The sequence below is a fragment of the Nerophis lumbriciformis genome, linkage group LG30, assembly GCF_033978685.3.
Source record: "Nerophis lumbriciformis linkage group LG30, RoL_Nlum_v2.1, whole genome shotgun sequence".
Lineage (NCBI taxonomy): Eukaryota > Metazoa > Chordata > Actinopteri > Syngnathiformes > Syngnathidae > Nerophis > Nerophis lumbriciformis.
The window spans coordinates 6,020,831-6,037,586 of record NC_084577.2 but is presented as its reverse complement, the minus strand read 5'-3'; the positions used below and the strand labels follow the sequence as shown (position 1 = coordinate 6,037,586).

Sequence of the window (16,756 nt, the reverse complement as noted above, 5' to 3'; positions counted from 1 at the left end):
ATCTCGTAGTCCACCCGGACCACAGTCTTGGGGGCGTGCCTTAAAGGCATTGCCTTTAACGTCCGCTTTTCATCCATTCTGACAACATGCCGGCCCAGACACAAGACATGTGCGGCTTCTGTACGCACCCCCCCCCCCGTTGTAACACAATATAAACATTGTGTTACGGTGCGGATGTTCTCCCGAAATGTGTTAGTCATTCTTGTTATAGTGTGGATACACAGTGTGGCGCATATTTCTAACAGTGTTAAAGTTGTTTATACGGCCACCCTCAGTGTAACCTGTATCGCTGTCGATCAAGTATGCTTGCATTCACGTATGTGTGTGTGCAAGAAGCCGCACATATTATGTGACTGGGCCAGCACACGTTGGACTGGATGAAAAGCGGACGTGACGATTTCGGGAGGGGCACTGAAATTTAGAAGTCTCCCGGGAGGGTTGGCAAGTATGAGAATTAGCGGTGAATGAGGTGTTACTGCGGCACCGCCGCTGTATATAATCGGCGGGCCAGCTCTAGTGTTAATTTGATATCGCCTCAAGGGCCAAGTGAAATCACACGGCGGGCCAAATTTGGCCTGCGGGCCAGAGTTTGACACCCATGCTCTACAGTGATACATTGGAGAAAAAACAGTGACAATACATGTCAATATCTGCGTAACAGTCATTGTTATGTACACGGCTGTTTAGAGGTTACACATTGTTATATGTTTGTGCAATGTTTACTGGATCTTATACATTTTGTTGTTCTGCTTTTCTCCTCCTGCCAGGGTCCATTTGTTCACATCGCCAGTTTGTGCGCCGCTCTCCTCAGCAAGTTCATGTCTCTGTTTGGAGGAATTTATGAGGTATATCTTTTTCTTGCTACATCAAATACTGGCTTCAGGCAATAGAAAGAAATGTGTGAAAGGCATCAGTGACATGGAAAATAAAATATAAATGATTTATATAGGAAATACAGGATTGTACCCTCTATTGCTGCATGGTCATTAAGTCCCAGAGGTGCATCAGGGGTGACCGTCCCCTCCGCTCTGTCACGCTCAACGTTGTAAATGCATGTCCATGGCAGTGTCCCACTATTTTTCCCTAAACAAGGTATTTTGACAACTAAATTAGAAATGTTGCATTCCAGGGGTCTCCGACATTTTATCATGATGAAAGCTATAAAACAAAAGCAGCTTTGGTTTTGTGGTGATTTGCAATTAAAAAAAGAGTGTATGATTTTTATTTTTATTTTTTTAAGACCAAGCAACTCTGCTTTATCCTATCTGCGCCGATCAAATCAGAGTTAAATCGACCTAACCCACACTAACTTTAAAAAAAAAAAGGAAAAGAAAAAGGATTGGTGATGGTCAAAGAGGCCATTGCTACGAATTTGCAGCCACGTTTATGTCAGTCTATTCCAGGGCAGGCCTGTGTGAATGTGCACTGAAATAATAATTGATATTCCTTGAGCAGGAGTCTTGTTCACGAGTGGGGGAAGAGTTGATCGTGAGATCGACAGGCGGATCGGTGCGGCGTCTTCAGTAATGCGGACGCTGTATCGATCCGTTGTGGTGAAGAAGGAGCTGAGCCGGAAGGCAAAGCTCTCGATTTACCGGTCGATCTACGTTCCCATCCTCACCTATGGTCAAGAGCTTTGGGTCATGACCGAAAGGACAAGATCACGGGTACAAGCGGCCGAAATGAGTTTCCTCCGCCGAGTGGCGGGGCTCTCCCTTAGAGATAGGGTGAGAAGCTCTGTCATTCGGAGGGAGCTCAAAGTAAAGCCGCTGCTCCTCCACATCGAGAGGAGCCAGATGAGGTGGTTCGGGCATCTGGTCAGGATGCCACCCGAACGCCTCCCTAGGAAGGTGTTTCGGGCACGTCCGACCGGTAGGAGGCCACGGGGAAGACCCAGGACACGCTGGGAAGACTATCTCTCCCGGCTGGCCTGGGAACGCCTCGGGATGTCCCGGGAGGAGCTGGACGAAGTGGCTGGGGAGAGGGAAGTCTGGGCTTCCCTGCTTAAGCTGCTGCCCCCGCGACCCGACCTCGGATAAGCGGAAGAAGATGGATGGATGGATGGATGAGCAGGAGTGCCCAAACGTTTTGCCTCCAAGGGCCAAAGTGAAAATGTACCAATGGGTCGCGGCCAAACAGTGATTTTAGGCATACAACAGCACCACGCGTGATGAGTTGAGCCCCATACAGCTACAGTGCATCAGGAAAGTACCGGTATTCACTGCGCTTCACTTTTTCCCCATTTTGTTATGGTACAGTCTTATTCCAAAAATGGAATACATTTTTTTTTGTCCCCAAAATTGCACAGACAATACCCCGTAATGAGATTGTGAAAATGTTTTTGTTTTAATATAGCAAATTTGTCAAAAGTAAAAAAAAAAAATAAATCTATGTACACAAGTATTCATAGCCTTTGCGCAATGCACCTTTGGCAGAATATACAGCCTCAAGTCTTTTGAATACGAAGCCACAATCTTGGCACACCTATCTTTGGGCAGTTTTGCCTATTCCTCCTTGCAGCACCTCTCAAGCTCCAACAGGTTGGATGGGAAGTGTTAGTTTTCATCCAGGATGTCTCTGTAAATTGCTGCATTCATCTTTCCCTCTATCCTGACTAGTCTCCCAGTTTCTGCCGCTGGAAATACAACCCCACAGCATGATGCTGCCACCACCATGCTTCATTGTTGGGATGGCATTGGCCTGGTGGTGAGCGGTGCAAGGTATCCTCCAAACATGACACCTGGCATTCACGCCAAAGAGTTCAATCTTTGTCTCATCAGACCAGAGAATTTTCTTTCTCACGGTCTGAAAGTCTTTCAGGTGCATTTTGGCAAACCTTTTACTAAAAACTGGATTCCCTTTGGTCATTCTAACATACAGTCCTGGTTGGTAGATTGCTGCAGAGATGGTTGTCCTTCTGGAAGGTTCTCCTCTCTCCACAGAGGAATGCTGCAGCTCTGACAGAGTGACCATTGGGTTCTTGGTCACCTCCTTGACTAGACTAAAGTGAGTGCAGCAATGTACAGAGACATCCTGGATGAAAAACAACACTTCCCATCCAACCTGATGGAGCTTGAGAGGTGCTGCAAAGAGGAATGGGCAAAACTGCCCAAAGATAGGTGTGCCAAGCTCGTGGCATCTTATTCAAAAAGACGTAAGGCTGTATTTGCTGCCAAACGTACATGAACAAAGTTTTGAGCAAAGGCTGGGAATACTTACGTACATGTGATTTTTTTTTTTTCAGTTTTATTTAATTTAGATAAACATTTTTGGAAAAACCTTTTCACATTTTTATTTTAAGGAGTATTGTCTATAGAATTTGGAGGACAAAAATGAATTTATTCCATTTTGGAACAAGGCTCTAACATAACAAAAAGTGGAAAAAGTGACGCGCTGTGACTACTTTCCGGATGCACTGTATATAGGAACTAAAGCTGCTTCTGTTGCTGCTGTAATTAGGAACAGTTTTTGCTCAATTATAAATCATGCATCTCACCTGCACAGGAGAAGGTTGTGGCAACAAGCTGGTAAGTTGGTCAACTTTGGAAATTCCACCCGCTGCCAACTTCATACTACAAACGCCATTTCCATATGAGTTGGGAAATTGTGTTAGATGTAAATATAAACGGAATACAATGATTTGCAAATCCTTTTCAACCCATATTCAGTTGAATATGCTACAAAGACAACATATTTGATGTTCAAACTGATAAACATTTTTTTTTTTGTAAGTAATCATTAACTTTAGAATTTGATGCCAGCAACACGTGACAAAGAAGTTGGGAAAGGTGGCAATAAATACTGATAAAGTTGAGGAATGCTCATCAAACACTTATTTGGAACATCCCACAGGTGTGCAGGCGGGTGCCATGATTGGGTATAAAAACAGCTTCCCAAAAAATGCTCAGTCTTTCACAAGAAAGGATGGGGCGAGGTACACCCCTTTGTCCACAACTGCGTGAGCAAATAGTCAAACAGTTTAAGAACAACGTTTCTCAAAGTGCAATTGCAAGAAATTTAGGGATTTCTACATCTACGGTCCATAATATCATCAAAAGGTTCAGAGAATCTGGAGAAATCACTCCACGTAAGCGGCATGGCCGGAAACCAACATTTAATGACCGTGACCTTTGATCCCTCAGACGGCACTGTATCAAAAACCGACATCAATCTCTTAAGGATATCACCACATGGGCTCAGGAACACTTCAGAAAACCACTGTCACTAAATACAGTTTGTCGCTACATCTGTAAGTGCAAGTTAAAGCTCTACTATGCATAGCGAAAGCCATTTATCAACAACACCCAGAAACGCCGCCGGCTTCTCTGGGCCCGAGATCATCTAAGATGGACTCATGCAAAGTGGAAAAGTGTTCTGTGGTCTGACGAGTCCACATTTCAAATTGTTTTTGGAAATATTCGACATCGTGTCATCCGGACCAAAGGGGAAGCGAACCACCCAGACTGTTATCGACGCAAAGTTCAAAACCCAGCATCTGTGGTGGTATGGGGGTGCATTAGTGCCCAAGGCATGGGTAACTTTCACATCTGTGAAGGCGCCATTAATGCTGAAAGGTACATACAGGTTTTGGAACAACATATGCTGCCATCTAAGCACCGTCTTTTTCATAGACGTTCTGCTTATTTCAGCAAGACAATGCCAAGCCACATTCAGCACGTGTTACAACAGCGTGGCTTCGTAAAAAAAGAGTGCGGGTACTTTCGTGGCCCGCCTGCAGTCCAGACCTGTCTCCCATCGAAAATGTGTGGCGCATTATGAAGCGTAAATTACGACAGCAGAGACCCCGGACTGTTGAACGACTGAAGCTCTACATAAAACAAGAATGGGAAAGAATTCCACTTTCAAAGCTTCAACAATTAGTTTCCTCAGTTCCCAATTGTTTATTGAGTGAAGAAAATGTGATGTAACACAGTGGTGAACATGCCCTTTCCCAACAACTTTGGCATGTGTTGCAGCCATGAAATTCTAAGTTAATTATTATTTGCAATAAAAAAATAAAGTTTATGAGTTTGAACATCAAATATCTTGTCTTTGTAGTGCATTCAATTGAATATGGGTTGAAAAGGATTTGCAAATCATTGTATTCCGTTTATATTTACATCTAACACAATTTCCCAACTCATATGGAAACAGGGTTTGTGTGTGGCTCTCAACTTGGCATTCAACAAATGGAACACACCATAAGACCATCGCAACATTGCTATGAAGTATTTTCTTATCTGAGGAGTGAAGATTATTCTGAATTTAGCAGCTCAAGGGAAGCACAAGTGCTGAAAGACACAGGCATCCCAGTGAGAGCAGACATTGCAAGTCATCCTTTTATGTTTTGATTTGATCTGCCATTATTCGAAACAAACACAGAACGTGCTCTCTATGTTGTTTTTGACATTGCTTGATGTAGCGTTGGTTGCCCATGTGCTCTGTGAAATCAATGAGCCCAGGAAAGAAGTTTCCCTAAGGCTCCAAGTGACTAAAAGACTGTAAACGTTGCATGTTATCATGAACGTGCTTGTTACTACATTACATACATACTTACAGCATGTACTGCATATAAAACCATGTTGGAGGTTTTTGGATGGTTTTTAGTGGGCTTTATAGATTGTATCCCTATTACCTACATTGTTAGCCGCCTCTTCCCCACAGCTTTTTACTTTTTAGAATGCACAGAAAGGGGAAAATGTGTGTTCTTATCTCATAAGGATTCTAGATGATGGGCAAAATGTTAAAAAAATGCACGATTACTTTGTGGACATAAACTGACAAATGACCCCATTTTCATATGTTTGCACAAAAAAAGTATGTTAGTTTGTTTTTAACTGATTTGTCAACATTTTCTTCTGTACAAGTTCAAAAATGCATGATCTTATATGCAGAGAGTTTCATGATAAACTGTCTTCTACTGTAAATAATGTAGTTCACCATGTTGTTTCGTTTGTCGACCCCTAACTGTGCGCCCAAACTCATCAATCAACAGGATTTGAAATTTGTTGGTTGCTCATTCCGCTTTAATTACCGTATTTTTCGGAGTATAAGTCGCACCGGAGTATAAGTCGCACCTGCTGAAAATGCATAATAAAGAAGGAAAAAAACATATATAAGTTGCACTGGAGCCCGGCCAAACTATGAAATAAACTGCGAATTATAGTCCGAAAAATACGGTAATTACCGTATTTTCCGCACTATAAGGCGCACCGGATTATTAGCCGCACCTTCAATGAATTACATATTTCATAACTTTGTCCACCAATAAGCCGCCCCGGATTATAAGCCGCGCCTACGCTGCGCTAAAGGGAATGTCAAAAAAACAGTCAGATAGTTCAGTCAAACTTTAATAATATATTGAAAACCAGCGTTCTAACAACTCTGTCCCAAAATGTACGCAAATGTGCAATCACAAACATAGTAAAATTCAAAATGGTGTAGAGCAATAGCAACATAATGTTGCTCGAACGTTAATGTCACAACACACAAAATAAACATAGCGCTCACCTTCTGAAGTTATTCTTCATTCGTAAATCCTTCGAATTCTTCGTCTTCGGTGTCCGAATTGAAAAGTTGCGCAAGCGTGGGATCCAAAAATGGCCGGCTCCGTCTCGTCGAAGTCATCGGATTCAGTGTCGCTGTTGTTGTGCAGCAGTTCTGTGAATCCTGCCTTCCGGAAAGCTCGGACCACAGTTGTGACCGAAATATCTGCCCAGGCATTTACGATCCACTGGCAAATGTTGGCGTATGTCGTCCGGCGCTGTCTGCCCGTCTTAGTGAAGGTGTGTTCGCCTTCGGAGCTGTGTGAAAAAAGCCACCCGGCCTCTTCGCGTAAACTTCCCTTAACCACTCGCTCATCTTTTCTTCATCCATCCATCCCTTCGAGTTAGCTTTTATGATGACGCCGGCTGGAAAGGTCTCTTTTGGCAAGGTCTTCCTTTTGAATATCACCATGGGTGGAAGTTAGCATGGCAAGCTAGAACCACAGTGAAGGATGACTTCTCATTCCCTGTGGTGCGAATATTCACCGTACGTGCTCCCGTTCCACAGTGCGGTTCACAGGAATATCAGTTGCTGTGAAATACGGTAGTAATCCATGTGCGGATGGAGAGATTGCGTCTTTTTATGAACCGGATCCTTGTCGCTTAGTTCGGAGCCATTTTGTGGTCTTTACAGATGTAAACAGGAAATGAAACGTACGGTGATATCCGCGCGTTTTTTCTTCTTCTTCCGGGGGCGGGTGGTTGCTTACAGTAGAAGAAGAAGCGCTTCCTGTTCTATGGGGGCGGGTGCTTTCCTTGGCGGTTGCTTGCGTAGAAGAAGAAGCGCTTCCTGTTCTACCGGGAAAAAAGATGGCGGCTGTTTACCGAAGTTGCGAGATCGAAACTTTATGAAAATGAATCGTAATAAAGCGCACCGGGTTATAAGGCGCACTGTCAGCTTTTGAGAAAAATTGTGGTTTTTAGGTGCGCCTTATAGTGCGGAAAATACGGTACTAAAGACACTCAGCATGCCTACAAGGAATAGACAACAACCATTTATTGGCGCGTGCGTGTTTGTGTGTTTGTGTTTGTGTGTGTGTCAGAACGAGTCGAGAAACATTGAGATGCTAGCAGCGGCGTGTGCAGTGGGGGTCGGTTGCTGTTTTGCTGCCCCTATTGGAGGTGAGTCTCTCATCAAACAAACTAAATCATACAAGGAATAAATGAAATAACATAACTTTGGGTAACACAATGACGGTGACACTTGTGCTGTTGCTTTCAACTCCCAGATTAAGTTCCATCTAACTTGATTGGCATCAAGCTTCTTTGTGTATTAGTGTCAGCCTTTATTGGATGATGGAATGATCCGGAATGGGTAACTTTCACATTTGAACCAATACAGTACCAATGCCCAGGACCTGAAAATTAATAGCGGTACTTAACGGTATCAATTTTTGGTACATTTGTGCGTGTTAATAAATGTTAATTAAAATCTTTTTGATGTAACATTTAAAATAAACTGATTATAAATGTGCTGGCCAGTTGTTATATCATGTTTTCTTATTACATTTCTGAGTCTTATTTGCAAGTATTGTATAGGGTGAGAAGCTCTGCCATCCGGGGGGAGCTCAAAGTAAAGCCGCTGCTCCTCCACATCGAGAGGAGCCAGATGAGGTGGTTCGGGCATCTGGTCAGGATGCCACCCGAACGCCTCCCTAGGGAGGTGTTTAGGGCACGTCCGACCGGTAGGAGGCCGCGGGGAAGACCCAGGACACGTTGGGAAGACTATGTCTCCTGGCTGGCCTGGGAACGCCTCAGGGTCCCACAGGAAGAGCTGGACGAAGTGGCTGGGGAGAGGGAAGTCTGGGCTTTCCTGCTTAGGCTGCTGCCCCCGTGACCCGACCTCGGATAAGCGGGAAGAAGATGGATGGATGGATGGATGTATAGTAGACTTTGCATGTAATTCTCTGATGTTCGATGGCAGTAGTAAAGTGTGTTGTCTCACTGGGAAGTCCCATGAATGTGCCAGTCTAGTCTTTTGTTTCACCATCTACAAAGTCTTTATTACACACTAGATGTTTGTAACGAGCGTCGTACAGTAGTTGTAATTTTCATTACCAAATTTGAAGGTGTTTAAATCGCCATGAAAATAGGCTAATGCTAATCAGTAGCATGCATATGGCAAAACCAATAATCATCAAGCTAGTGCATTTTGGAAAAGTTGAGCCTTACTTTACGTTCATGTAATTTCTATTTGCCATACTTGCTTTGTTGGCTCTGGATGCTGTAGGGCTGTCTTGGTTGACAAGACTCTGCAGCATCGCGTGGACATCGGGGGCAGTACCTCTGGATTGGCAGACCGGGGTGGTGGTTCCTCTCTTTAAAAAGGGGAACCGGAGGGTGTGTTCTAACTATCGTGGGATCACACTCCTCAGCCTTCCCGGTAAGGTCTATTCAGGTGTACTGGAGAGGAGGCTACGCCGGATAGTCGAACCTCGGATTCAGGAGGAACAGTGTGGTTTTCGTCCTGGTCGTGGAACTGTGGACCAGCTCTATACTCTCGGCAGGGTCCTTGAGGGTGCATGGGAGTTTGCCCAACCAGTCTACATGTGCTTTGTGGACTTGGAGAAGGCATTCGACCGTGTCCCTCGGGAAGTCCTGTGGGGAGTGCTCAGAGAGTATGGGGTTTCGGACTGTCTGATTGTGGCGGTCCGCTCCCTGTATGATCAGTGTCAGAGCTTGGTTCGCATTGCCGGCAGTAAGTCGGACACGTTTCCGGTGAGGGTTGGACTCTGCCAAGGCTGCCCTTTGTCACCGATTCTGTTCATAACTTTTATGGACAGAATTTCTAGGCGCAGTCAAGGCGTTGAGGGGATCCGGTTTGGTGGCTGCAGGATTAGGTCTCTGCTTTTTGCAGATGATTTGGTCCTGATGGCTTCATCTGGCCAGGATCTTCAGCTCTCACTGGATCGGTTCGCAGCTGAGTGTGAAGCGACTGGGATGAGAATCAGCACCTCCAAGTCCGAGTCCATGGTTCTCGCCCGGAAAAGGGTGGAGTGCCATCTCCGGGTTGGGGAGGAGATCTTGCCCCAAGTGGAGGAGTTCAAGTACCTCGGAGTCTTGTTCACGAGTGAGGGAAGAGTGGATCGTGAGATCGACAGGCGGATCGGTGCGGCGTCTTCAGTAATGCGGACGCTGTATCGATCCGTTGTGGTGAAGAAGGAGCTGAGCCGGAAGGCAAAGCTCTCAATTTACCGGTCGATCTACGTTCCCATCCTCACCTATGGTCATGAGCTTTGGGTTATGACCGAAAGGACAAGATCACGGGTACAAGCGGCCGAAATGAGTTTCCTCCGCCGGGTGGCGGGGCTCTCCCTTAGAGATAGGGTGAGAAGCTCTGTCATCCGGGGGGAGCTCAAAGTAAAGCCGCTGCTCCTCCGCATCGAGAGGAGCCAGATGAGGTGGTTCGGGCATCTGGTCAGGATGCCACCCGAGCGCCTCCCTAAGGAGGTGTTTAGGGCATGTCCGACCGGTAGGAGGCCACGAGGAAGACCCAGGACACGTTGGGAAGACTATGTCTCCCGGCTGGCCTGGGAACGCCTCGGGATCCCCCGGGAGGAGCTGGACGAAGTGGCTGGGGAGAGGGAAGTCTGGGCTTCCCTGCTTAGGCTGCTGCCCCCGCGACCCGACCTCGGATAAGCGGAAGAAGATGGATGGATGGATGGATGCTTTGTTGGTATTGAGAATTGCAAAATTACCTAGAAGCAGTCTTATTGAGTCCACTCTTTCCTTGCCAAGTGTTAAGAGTTTTAGTTTCCAACCAGACATGATGTTCCGAGCAACAAAGGTATTGAAATGTGGCACCGTTTGATTTTATGTGAATCAATATCAATTATTACTGACGGAATTTGGCCAGTGCCTATAAAAGTACCAACCAAATTTGTTACCCTACTGATGGTACACTGCTCAGGAAAGGTTGGTTTGCTTGTTAGTTGTACAGGAGTATTAGTTGTAGTACAAACCCCGTTTCCATATGAGTTGGGAAATTGTGTTAGATGTAAATATAAACGGAATACAATGATTTGCAAATAATTTTCAACCCATATTCAGTTGAATATGCTACAAAGACAACATATTTGATGTTCAAACTGATAAACATTTTTTTTTTTTTGTAAATAATCATTAACTTTAGAATTTGATGCCAGCAACACGTGACAAAGAAGTTGGGAAAGGTGGCAATAAATACTGATAAAGTTGAGGAATGCTCATCAAACACTTATTTGGAACATCCCACAGGTGTGCAGGCTAATTGGGAACAGGTGGGTGCCATGAGTGGGTATAAAAACAGCTTCCCAAAAAATGCTCAGTCTTTCACAAGAAAGGATGGGGCGAGGTACACCCCTTTGTCCACAACTACGTGAGCGAATAGTCAAACAGTTTAAGAACAACGTTTCTCAAAGTGCAATTGCAAGAAATTTAGGGATTTCAACATCTACGGTCCATAATATCGTCAAAAGGTTCAGAGAATCTGGAGAAATCACTCCACGTAAGCGGCATGGCCGGAAACCAACATTGAATGACCGTGACCTTCGATCCCTCAGACGGCACTGTATCAAAAACCGACATCAATCTCTAAAGGATATCACCACATGGGCTTAGGAACACTTCAGAAAACCACTGTCACTAAATACAGTTCGTCGCTACATCTGTAAGTGCAAGTTAAAGCTCTACTATGCAAAGCGAAAGCCATTTATCAACAACACCCAGAAACGCCGCCAGCCTCTCTGGGCCCGAGATCATCTAATATGGACTCATGCAAAGTGGAAAAGTGTTCTGTGGTCTGACGAGTCCACATTTCAAATTGTTTTTGGAAATATTCAACATCGTGTCATCCGGACCAAAGGGGAAGCAAACCATCCAGACTGTTATCGACGCAAAGTTCAAAAGCCAGCATCTGTGATGGTATGGGGGTGCATTAGTGCCCAAGGCATGGGTAACTTACACATCTGTGAAGGCACCATTAATGCTGAAAGGTACATACAGGTTTTGGAACAACATATGCTGCCATCTAAGCGCCATCTTTTTCATGGACGCCCCTGCTTATTTCAGCAAGACAATGCCAAGCCACATTCAGCACATGTTACAACAGCGTGGCTTCGTAAAAAAAGAGTGCGGGTACTTTCCTGGCCTGCCTGCAGTCCAGACCTGTCTCCCATCGAATATGTGTGGCGCATTATGAAGCGTAAAATACGACAGCGGAGACCCCGGACTGTTGAACGACTGAAGCTCTACATAAAACAAGAATGGGAAAGAATTACACTTTCAAAGCTTCAACAATTAGTTTCCTCAGTTCCTAATCGTTTATTGAGTGTTGTTAAAAGAAAAGGTGATGTAACACAGTGGTGAACATGCCCTTTCCCAACCACTTTGGCACGTGTTGCAGCCATGAAATTCTAAGTTACTTATTATTTGCAAAAAAAAATAAAGTTTATGAGTTTGAACATCAAATATCTTGTCTTTGTAGTGCATTCAACTGAATATGGGTAGAAAAGGATTTGCAAATCATTGTATTCCGTTTATATTTACATCTAACACAATTTCCCAACTCATATGGAAAGGGGGTTTGTAGAAAGGGACTCCACCTTGTACTTGTTTACAAATACCATGTTGTCTATTAGGGTTGGGTGCTGAACAGTATCTGACTTTGGCTTTTTGAATGTGTATTTTTGCAAAATTATGAAGTTAATCCAGAGTTTCTGTATTAAGTGATAACATGTTTTTATAATAAGAAGTAACTTCTATATGTGTGTTTTCAGGTGTATTGTTTAGTATTGAAGTAACATCGACATTCTTTGCGGTGAGGAACTATTGGAGAGGTTTCTTTGCAGCAACCTTCAGTGCCTTCATTTTCCGAGTGCTCGCTGTTTGGAACAAGGACGAAGGTGAGGCAAACATCAGTGTGTACGTGTCACAGCGGTCATCCTGGACAGACCACCCAGCCTTTCCCATGCCAGATTTGCACTGATTTAGAGTTAAGTTAAGCAGCGCTAGCCGATGAGTCAAAATCACTGGGCAGTCAACTCATTGTCCAGCGCAGCTCTTTAAGCCCTGGGAGTGAGGTTTCCACCATGTACTATCGCAAAGCCACATGAGCTGGAGGTTGAGTGCACACAAATATTATCCTCAGTCAATTTACATTTTGCTTTTTACTGAGCAGCCAGTACAGACACCACTTTGCTACATGACAATAAATCATTTTTTTGTGTTTTATGACCGACTTGCCCCTTAACTTTCACTACTGGTGCCATCCTAAAATAACATAGAGACATGTTTTTCCTGAATAATTTGGTTAACTTCAGAATTGTATGACTACAGGGGTGTTACAGTTATATTGAAAATGTTTAACACTGTCACAAATTTTGCAACTTTTGGTAACAAATTCTCACATTTAATTAAAAATGGAAAATGTGTATAATTATATTTGTTATGGTTTGGTTTATTTTAAACATGCTTAAAGCTGTTACATTAAAGTAACACAATTGCACAATTTAACATATCTAAATGGTGCCTTACCATTTTCTGATTCTTTTTTATTTTATTTTCAGAGACCATCACAGCCCTTTTTAAAACTCGCTTTCGACTAGATTTCCCCTTTGACCTCCAGGAGCTTCCCGCTTTTGCTGTCATTGGGTGAGTTTGACTGTTTGAAAAATATATGATCAAGGTGTAGAGAGGCAACTGTTCAAGTACATGAGTTATTATTGTTGTCTGACTGCATCGGTGACTGATTATTTCTCTGTCAGAGCAAGAACCCCCTATTTCGAATAATTTTGAGAAAAAAATACAATATGGGAGAGTGGTAGCTGAGAATCCGTTGCAGATGCCTGAATTATTTTTTACATATTTTTTAACATGATGAATATACAATGCGGAATGGGTACCAAATTCATTACTTTCATAAGCACCAAGCAAATTCCGTCGGTACTAGCAGGTAGCCATTAAATTAAAATAAAATGGTGTCATATTTTGGTACCTTTTTTGCTCATGACGTCACATACAGTCGTGGTCAAAAGTTTACATACACTTGTGAAGGACATAATGTCATGGCTGTCTTGAGTTTCCAATAATTTCTACAACTCTTATTTTTTGGTGATAAAGTGATTGGAGCACATACTTGTTTGTCACAAAAAACATTCATAAAGTTTGGTTCTTTTATGAATTTATTATGGGTCTACTGAAAATGTGACCAAATCTGCTGGGTCAAAAGTAAGTATAATACTACCACCATGCTTGACGGTAGGAATGGTGTTCCTTGGATTAAAGGCCTCACCTTTCCTCCTCCAAACATATTGCTGGGTATTGTGGCCAAACAGCTACATTTTTGTTTCATCTGACCACAGAATTTTCCTCCAGAAGGTCTTATCTTTGTCCATGTGATCAGCAGCAAACTTTAGACAAGCTTTAAGGTGTCGCTTCTGGAGGAAGAGCTTCCTTCTTGCATGGTAGCCTCCCAGACCATGGTGATGCAAAACACGCTTGACTGTGGACACTGACACCTGTGTTCCAGCAGCTTCCAATTCATTGCAGACCTGCTTTTTGGTGGTTCTTGGTTGACTCTTGATCATCTTGACCAATTTTTTCTCAATCAATCAATGTTTATTTATATAGCCCTAAATCACAAGTGTCTCAAAGGGCTGCACAAGCCACAACGACATCCTCGGTACAGAGCCCACATAAGGGCAAGGAAAAACTCACCCCAGTGGGACGTCGATGTGAATGACTATGAGAAACCTTGGAGAGGACCGCATATGTGGGTAACCACCACCACCCCCCCCACCCCCCCCTCCAGGAAGACCGAAAGCAATGAATGTCGAGTGGGTTTGACATAATATTGTGAAAGTCCAGTCCATAGTGGATCCAACGTATCAGAGAAAGTCCAGTCCACAGTGGATCCAACATAATAGTGAGAGTCCAGTCCATAGTGCGGCCAGCAGGAAACCATCCCGAGCGGAGACGGGTCAACAGCACGGGGATGTCCCCAACCGATGCACAGGCGAGCGGTCCACCCCGGGTCCCGACTCTGGACAGCCAGCACTTCATCCACGGCTACCGGACCTGTGTAACTCCCCCTCCACAAGGGAGAGGGGGGAGCAGAGGAGAAAGGAAAAGAAACGGCAAATCAACTGGTCTAAAAAAGGGGGGCTATTTAAAGGCTAGAGTACACAAATGAGTTTTAAGATGGGACTTAAATGCTTCTACTGAGGTAGCATCTCTAACTGTTATCGGGAGGGCATTCAATAGTACTGGAGCCCGAATAGAAAACGCTCTATAGCCCGCAGACTTTTTTTGGGCTCTGAGAATCACTAATATGACAGAGTTCTTTGAACGCAGATTTCTTGCCGGGACATATGGTACAATACAATCGGCAAGATAGGACGGAGCTAGACCGTGTAGTATTTTATACGTAAGTAGTAAAACCTTAAAGTCGCATCTTAAGTGCACAGGAAGCCAGTGCAGGTGAGCCAGTATAGGCGTAATATGATCAAACTTTCTTGTTCTTGTCAAAAGTCTAGCAGCCCCTTTTTGTACCAACTGTAATCTTTTAATGCTAGACAAAGGGAGACCCGAAAATAATACGTTACAGTAATCGAGACGAGACGTAACGAACGCATGAATAATGATCTCAGCGTCGCTAGTGGACAAAATGGAACACATTTTAGCGATATTACCCAGCAGGTAAAAGCTTGCGTTTTCTTCCTGATCGTGGCAGTGACAAAACTGTGCCATACACTTTGTACTTACGAACAATTGTCTGGACAGTTGCTCTTGGGACCTTAAGCTGTTTTGAACTGGCTCCAAGTGACTTTCCTGACTTGTTCAAGTCAATGATTCGTTTTTTCAGATCTGTGCTGAGTTCCTTTGACTTTCCCATTGTCGCGTTTGTAACCGAGTCTAATGACTGCATCACATGAGCCCTATTTAACTGGGCTCAGAGAAGTCAACAGGTGTTGTCAATCATAATCACTCACATGAAGTTAAGAGACCATGCCATGAAGCTGATTGGATTTGATTGTAGCTTTTCTACATCATCAAAATGTATGTTGCTGTACGTATACTTTTGACCCAGCAGATTTGGTCACATTTTGGGTAACCAATAATAAATTCATAAAAGAACCAAACTTCATGAATGTTTTTGGTGACAAACAAGTATGTGCTCCAATCACTCTATCACAAAAAAATAAGAGTTGTAGAAATTATTGGAAACTCAAGACAGCCATGACATTATGTTCTTTACAAGTGTATGTCAACTTTTGACGACGACTGAGTGTGAATATTGTCTGTCTATCTGTGTTGGCCCTGCAATGAGGTGGCGACTTTTCCAGAATGTACACGGCCTTCCGCCCGAATGCAGCTGAGATGGGCTCCAGCACCCCCCGCCACACAAAAAGGGACAAACGGTAGAAAATGGATGGATGCATGGATGTATGTTGGCAAACTAGGAAAAAACAAGCACTCAGAGCGGACTCAGTCGTACTGCCTCTAAGTAATGTTGTAATTTTCTATGCCAACAAAGCAAGCATGCCTGATAAAAAAAAAAAAAAAGGCGTATAGATAAAGTAGTGCGCTACCTTGATGCAAAATCACATTTGAAATGCCATGTATTGTAAATGCTAATGATTAGCATAACACTTTTACATGGGATTTCAACACCTCCAAATATGTTAATGCAAACTACAACTAAAATGCACGTTACAATCAAATAGCTGATGGGTAATAAATACAATACTTACAGTATAAACACTTTTTAGGATGCAACAAAAGACAAGACTTTCAGCTTAATGGCAAAGACTACATCCTGGCTACAGAAACACACCAGGGCCGTGTATAGGGAGTATGGCATGCTCGGTTTCAAAGTTGGCCTCATAATGGCGCCCTGTAGTCAGGTGAGGGGTATTTGACCAATCATTTAGGAGATCCTCTGGCCATACGCTCTCTGATTGGTCAAAAAGACCCTCACACGACTGCAGGGCGCCATTTTGTGGCCAACGCCATACTCTCTCTCTATACCAGGGGTCCCTAAACTTTTTGACTCGGGGGCCGCATTGGGTTAAAAAAATTGGGCCGGGGGCCGGGCTGTATATATTTATACTGTGTATATACATATATATATATATATATATATATATATATATATATATATATATATATATATATATATATATATATATATATATATATATATATATATATATATATATATATGTATATGT

At 43.6% G+C, this 16,756-nt stretch overlaps 1 protein-coding gene across 3 annotated transcripts in view; it reads left to right on the top strand.

Moving 5' to 3' along the window:
• clcn2c (chloride channel 2c) overlaps positions 1 to 16,756 on the top strand; it is a 456,474-nt gene that overhangs the window by 188,881 nt on the left and 250,837 nt on the right. For all 3 annotated transcript variants that reach the window (XM_072911968.1, XM_061925436.2, XM_061925435.2), the window contains exons 6-9: positions 768 to 845; positions 7,589 to 7,667; positions 12,302 to 12,427; positions 13,091 to 13,175. In XM_072911968.1, coding sequence (XP_072768069.1) covers positions 768 to 845; positions 7,589 to 7,667; positions 12,302 to 12,427; positions 13,091 to 13,175 — 368 coding nt within the window. The remainder of the gene's footprint in view (positions 1 to 767; positions 846 to 7,588; positions 7,668 to 12,301; positions 12,428 to 13,090; positions 13,176 to 16,756) is intronic.